General features: G+C 45.3%; 2 protein-coding genes across 2 annotated transcripts in view; one reads left to right on the forward strand and one right to left on the reverse strand.

Moving 5' to 3' along the window:
* trim46a (tripartite motif containing 46a) overlaps positions 1 to 6,564 on the forward strand; it is a gene marked incomplete at its 3' end in the record, with an annotated part of 22,028 nt that overhangs the window by 12,510 nt on the left and 2,954 nt on the right. The window contains 7 exon segments of the mRNA XM_083761312.1: positions 1 to 143; positions 1,622 to 1,717; positions 2,314 to 2,567; positions 3,074 to 3,195; positions 4,883 to 5,007; positions 5,009 to 5,206; positions 5,208 to 5,214. The exon segment at positions 1 to 143 is cut by the window's left edge and continues 4 nt beyond it. Coding sequence (XP_083617438.1) covers positions 1 to 143; positions 1,622 to 1,717; positions 2,314 to 2,567; positions 3,074 to 3,195; positions 4,883 to 5,007; positions 5,009 to 5,206; positions 5,208 to 5,214 — 945 coding nt within the window.
* slc50a1 (solute carrier family 50 member 1) overlaps positions 1 to 6,564 on the reverse strand; it is an 81,911-nt gene that overhangs the window by 10,605 nt on the left and 64,742 nt on the right. The gene's annotated exons all lie outside the window — the stretch shown is intronic.

The following is a 6,564-nucleotide window of genomic DNA, read 5'->3' on the forward strand; positions in this document are numbered from 1 at the left end:
TGACATGTCCAGAGCACGACCAGGAGAGGCTCCAGTTCTACTGCAGGACCTGTCAGAGGCTGCTCTGTCCGCTCTGCAAGCTGCGCCGGGCGCACCACGGACACAAGGTCCTGCCCATCGCACAGGCCTACCAGGCACTGAAGGTATACCGCTTATTGTCTCCACCAGGCCTACCAGGCACTGAAGGTATAGCGCTTATTGTCTCCACCAGGCCTACCAGGCACTGAAGGTATAGCGCTTATTGTCTCCACCAGGCCTACCAGGCACTGAAGGTATAGCGCTTATTGTGGCTGTCACCATTATGGCTCAAATAACTCTATAGCCAAATTCCAATACCCAAAATCTCGGCCACTCGCTCACTCACACTCGGTCACTCCATCATGTCAAATTATGGTGAAATTGGTGACCTGCCGAAATATGTTACCATCGTGTGGACTTCAAAACAACTTACATGGAGGTCTTTAAATAGGTGGCCTGAATACCGCTATAGGTTGAACTCTGATAATAATGAACAAACTGCAGCGATGTCTACATGATTGTCACATATTTCAGCAGGTCACCAATTTCACCGTAGCACCACCATGCTGGAGTGAGCGAGTGTGAGTGAGCGAGTGGCCGAGATTTTGGGGTATTGGAATTTGGCTTATGGCTCTATATGCACAGCAGCCATTTTGTCAATCACTCTTCCTATGCTTCCGGGGCCTCGTCCGACTTCCTTCACAGGTGTTACGGATGATACTATAATGAAGGCTCTGTTCCGTTCTGGTCAAAGTGAGTCATGGTGCTGCTATTGGGCGTGCTGGCTCACTGTGAAACACTACCCCAGTGGCTCTCAAAGTGTCCTCGAGTGGGTTCCAAATGGCCCCGTACGGGTGTGTATAACTCTCAGAGTTACGGGGGTCCTTGAAATAAAGAAAAGGTTGAGAACCACAGCACACTGAATGGTGAGCCTTAAAGGGACACTTCACCCTTTTTGCAAAAAAAATATGTTAATGACGTTTAGAAGCTTTAGATCACTTTCCTGGGGGTATTTATGTGTGTAATATGTGGTTTTAGTTATTTTAGATTGTAGCAGTGAGCCTGTTGTCTCTGATGTCATGGACACTGGTCTCACTACCTTCCTGGACTACAATTCCCATAATTATTTGGTGCACTGCTCCTCCTTGTGGATAGGGGGAGAGCTGTCTTACTGAGACAACATGTAGTCCAGGAAGGAAGTGAGCCCAGTGTCCATGACATCAGAGACAACAGGCTCACTGCTACAATCTAAAATATCTAAAACCACATATTACACACATAAAGATCTCCAGGAAAGTGTTCTAAAGCTTCTAAACGTCATTAACATATATTTTTTTGCAAAAAGGGTGAAGTGTCCCTTTAATTGGTATCAGCTGTAAAACCTGTGAAGGATATACAGTAGGACCCTATTGCTATGTTCTGTTGTCGAACATTGGGACATTTTGATTTAGGCTTTTAGGATTGGTAAACAGAAGGTACACACCGTGCAGATATGACAAATAACTTACGTAATATTGAATGACTTTATACTTGAAATAGTTGAAAAAGCTGACCTAAAAGTGACCGACTGCTGTTTCAGTAACCATCCCCATTGGTCCTCTAGGACAAGATCACCAAGGAGATCAACTATATCCTGGCCAACCAGGAGACAGTGCAGAATCAGATCACGCAGCTGGAGAGTACCGTCACGCAGATGGAGGTGAACCACTCAACCAATCACACCTCACATTTATAAATACGCACCCACTGGGAGCTGACCAGTACAACCACAGTCTGATACTGTTGCGCTGGGAGCTGACAAGTACAACCACAGTCTGATACTGTTGTACTGGGAGCTGACCAGTACAACCACAGTCTGATACTGTTGTACTGGGAGCTGACCAGTACAACCACAGTCTGATACTGTTGTACTGGGAGCTGACCAGTACAACCACAGTCTGATACTGTTTTCAGAGCGCAACACCCCAGCAGAAGCACACTAAATGTATTATTTTAGTCCCTCCCTATATAACATTGTAGACTAGTTTTTATTTGTTGATGAAATTGTCAACATATTTAGTCATAGTTTTAGTCCTCATATAGCTTAGTTTTTGTTTAGTTTTCAATTAAAAAAGGTAGTCGACCGACATTTTTCGTCATAATTTCTAGCCGACCAAACCAACGCTGCTCTCTGTATGTATGTGTGTGTGTGTCTGTGTGTGTGTGTGTGTGTGTGTGTGTGTGTGTGTGTGTGTGTGTGTGTGTGTGTGTGTGTGTGTGTGTGTGTGTGTGTGCGCGCGCGTGTGTCCAACCCAGTTGAACAGCGCCGTGGCCCGGGAGCAGCTAAACCACTGCATCCGGTCGCTGGGCTCCGCGCTGTGCGAGCGCCAGGGCACCCTGGTGGTGGCGCTGGAGGGCTCCCACGCCCGCCGGGAGGAGGCTCTGTCCCAGCAGATGGCCGAGAGGAACGGCCTGCTGGAGCACGCCGGCCTCATGGCCTACACGCAGGAGCTGCTCAAGGAGACGGACCCGCCCTGCTTCGTCCAGGCCGCCAGGATCACCCACTGCAGGTGAAACAAACCACGTCGGTGCCACCCGCTCCTTGTGTGTGTATGTCTGTCTGTATGTCTGTGTATGTCTGTATATGTATGTCTGTCTGTCTGAGCTGAAACAGCTGCAATACCTTGATTGGTGACCTAAAGTGGCACTGTTGAGCAGTGTGGCCGTGTGTGTCTCTTATGTATGTGTATGTCTATAGGCAGCACACACACACACACACACACACACACACACACACACACACACACACACACACTCTGCACCGCTCAGTTCTCACGTTGGTGTGGTTTTTAGGACAGTTTTGACCATACGCAAACATGTGCCTTGAGTCACATGCTTTATAGTTTCATTCAAAAGTGGCTGAAGACTGTAGCATGATACGTCTATCCTCCCCTCTACTCTCCTCTCCTCTCTCTCTCTCTCTCCCTCCATCTCTCTCTCCCTCCATCTCTCTCTCCCTCCATCTCTCTCTCCCTCCATCTCTCTCTCTCTCTCTCTCTCTCTCTCTCTCTCTCAGGCTAGTGAAGGCTATAGAGCACTTGCAGTGTTTCACCCTCTCCGCTGATACCTCGTTCAGACACTTTCACCTCGACGCCTCCAAAGAACACAAACTCATCAGCAGCCTGGAGTTCATCAGAGGTAGGGTGTGTGTGTGTGTGTGTGTGTGTGTGTGTGTGTGTGTGTGTGTGTGTGTGTGTGTGTGTGTGTGTGTGTGTGTGTGGGTGTGTGGGTGGGTGGGTGCGTGGGTGCGTGCATGCATGCATGCGTGCGTGTGCGCACCCTTAACACGCACACACTTTTGGACGGCATTATTGTGAGATTGTAAATCTACTATTTCAGTTATTTGTCGTACAACTAAATGTATAGGTCTTAAGTGGCTAATGACAGCAGCAGACAAGGTCGAGACATTATTATATTATATATTATTACATAAGTATTCAATTTAATTTGAGTTAACACAATTCCTTCGTGGACTATAAATAAATCCCTGACAGAGTAGCTCAGGCCAGACGCCAGACGCACACACATTTTGGCACCGTTGTTTTCGCTGAGGGTGACGAGAAAGAAATCTACTGTGAGCTGAGCTGGTGAAATAACACCGTGATGAACGAATCCAAGACCACGCAATGGAAGCTAAAGCTAAACTAATTCAAGGAGTGCAAAGAAGAAAAACAAAAACAAGCGATTGGGGTGCTGATATTCACTTCAGAGCTTCACAAACAAAACCTCACCTGCAGAACTGAAGATCATCAAGAACATGTCTTTAGACCAGCGGTGCTATTTTTCTTTAGCTTTTGCTATTTAGTTTTTTTAAATAGCCAACGATTGCTGTTTTTGAATGGCCAACATATAAATGGATAGTTGTTAAAATGGTGATGCTGTGTTAACTATACTTTTGCTCAGACCCTACTTTAAGAACCAATGCTTTAGACTGCATCTCTGAAGGCTGTGTCCCTCATATTATAACGAATGGATCGTTAATTAGGCTTTAGCCTTCATCTCAAGGTCCTCATACACCGGGAGCCAGGGCCGGCCTTAGGGATGTGGAGGCCCGTTTCAAGACCAAATACAGTATGAGGCCCCCATATACCCCCCCCCCCCCCCCCCATATCACTTATATATTCTGCTATGGGATGATTAATCAATTCAGCAACAGTTCAAAAGGCAGAGATACATAATAGGACTAGTAGAAGCATGAAAAATCCCAGCAAAGAGGAACCATATAAGTAAATCAAACATAGAGTGGTAGAGAGCTGAGATCAAAGATTGTAGACTAATTGGTTGTCTGTGTCGTCAACGGGTGTGGAAGGCAGCAGAGGCTCAAGGCCAGACTTATCCAACATCATTGCTTTCATGAAAGGATTAGTGAATGCAGAACTAGGTCGAAGACAGGTTGTTATGCAAAACAGAAATGAAGCCGTGAATGCCCCGTGCAGTAATCAAAACAAAACAATATATATATTCAAGAAGATTGAATTGAATTTATTTAGCGCTAGACAAAGTTTAGTTGTCGTCACATCAGGGATCTCCATAATGTGACGTAAGATTCGACAGAACTCCAACAGAAACCCAACCATGCCGATTTGCACGTCCGTATTTGGGCATAATTATTATGGGCAGGCTGATTCGCTGATCATGCGATTTGCACCACAAAAGTTTTTTTATTTTTATACATTTTAAAAGTTGTGAAATTAGGCATTCTGCATGATGAGCACTTTCTACTTTTGGTACTTTAAGTACATTTAGATTTTTGATACAAACATTTTTGTACTTTTTAAATGTGATTATACTATACCTCTCTCTCTCTCTCTCTCTCTCTCTGCAGCCCCATTGGCTCCCGTCATCGACACTCAGAAAACGCTGGCCTATGACGAGCTGTTCCTGTGCTGGCGCCTCACCCTGGACTCCGCCCCCGCCTGGCACTTCTCCGTGGAGTACCAGCGGCGCTCGAGGCCTGAGCGGCGCCACGTGGGGCGGCGTCAGGACGCCCGACTCCGCCTCCACGTGGCAGCGCATCAACGAGGTGGGCGGGACCACGGCGGTGGTCGACAGGCTGGAGATGGACAGCGTGTACGTGCTGCGCGTGCGGGGGTGCAACAAGGCGGGCTTCGGGGAGTACAGCGAGGACGTCTACCTTCACACGCCGCCACGCGCCAGGTGAGACTTTTAGTATGTTATTCATATAGCACACCCACTATTAAAGGGATTGTGACATTAAAAAAAGGTTTTGAATTGTTCTTGTTTTTTTTAGGTTTTCTAATCTCAATTGCACCCAAAAAACATGAACTTTTAACATTCAGTAGATTTTCTGTGATCTGGGGTTTTCTGGCTCAAACAGGTGCTCTGATTTGCCGGCAGTAAGTGACATCACTTACTGCAAATCCCATATATGTCAATGGGATTTGCCAGCAGATGTCACTGTTTCACTGTGTTGCCTGTTTTCATTGTAGCTCAAAAGGCCCAAAAAAACACAAAGAAAACTTCAGACCACAGAAAATCCACTGAATGTTCAAAGTTCAGGTTTTTTTGGGTGTAATTGAGGTCATAAAACCTAAAAGAAAAAAGAAAAAGAAAAATAAATGAAAATGAATGTCATAAAACCTTTAACATAATCCATTGAAAATCTCTTCTGTCAATTATTTGGGGTTTCAACCATATACTGACATATCTAATAGTGGTTTCATTGCAAACCGACCGCTAGGGGGCGAGCCAAATTATTTAGCGAGGGTTTTTGAAAACCTTATGCCCATACCTAACACCATGCCAAAATTATAAAGTATTCAATTCCAGTTTATAGGCATGTTAGCTCATTTTAGCCACCGTGGATGCCATCTTGAAAATGATGCCTTTCTGGTTGTCTCTCTAATCTCTTGTATTCATTATTTTGGTTTTCAACCATACCTATAAGTGTCAAATTTTGTAGTCTGTGTAAACAGACCACTAGGGGGCGCTCCCAATACGTTTGCACAGGTTTTTGAAATCATCATACCCATACCTATAACACCACGCCAAAATTCAAAAAACTAGTCACCAAAAGCCGAATCTTTCCAAGTGCGAACCCAGCTATGAACAAAATCAATAGTATTGACTCGATACACTAGACAAAGTTTAGTTGTCGAAGAAACTATGACCAAACATGTCCGTCGACTACACCTAAAACTGGCATGGAACAGAAATGGTGCGTTCACACGGGAAGACGCAAAGATGCAGTCTACCATTCTTTGGCAATGGAAGCCAGCGGCATGCCAATGCAAAGACCGCATAAGACGCAACAAAGGAGACAGTATTCATGCTTTTTCTCTCATCTCATGTAAACTTTGATGAACTAATTTCACATATTTGTTTTCTCTCCTCCGTCCCTCTACCTCCACAGTTCCTTTAATTGTTGTCGTGATCGTTTCATGATCCCTTCTGACTTCACCTCCTTTGAAACCTATACTTGTTCTGTTGTTCCTCGCAGATCCAATTAACTTAACTGTCTTTCCTGTCATCCTTTTGAGATGCTTC

The sequence above is a fragment of the Protomyctophum parallelum genome, assembly GCF_964188405.1.
Source record: "Protomyctophum parallelum genome assembly, chromosome: 3".
Taxonomy (NCBI): domain Eukaryota; kingdom Metazoa; phylum Chordata; class Actinopteri; order Myctophiformes; family Myctophidae; genus Protomyctophum; species Protomyctophum parallelum.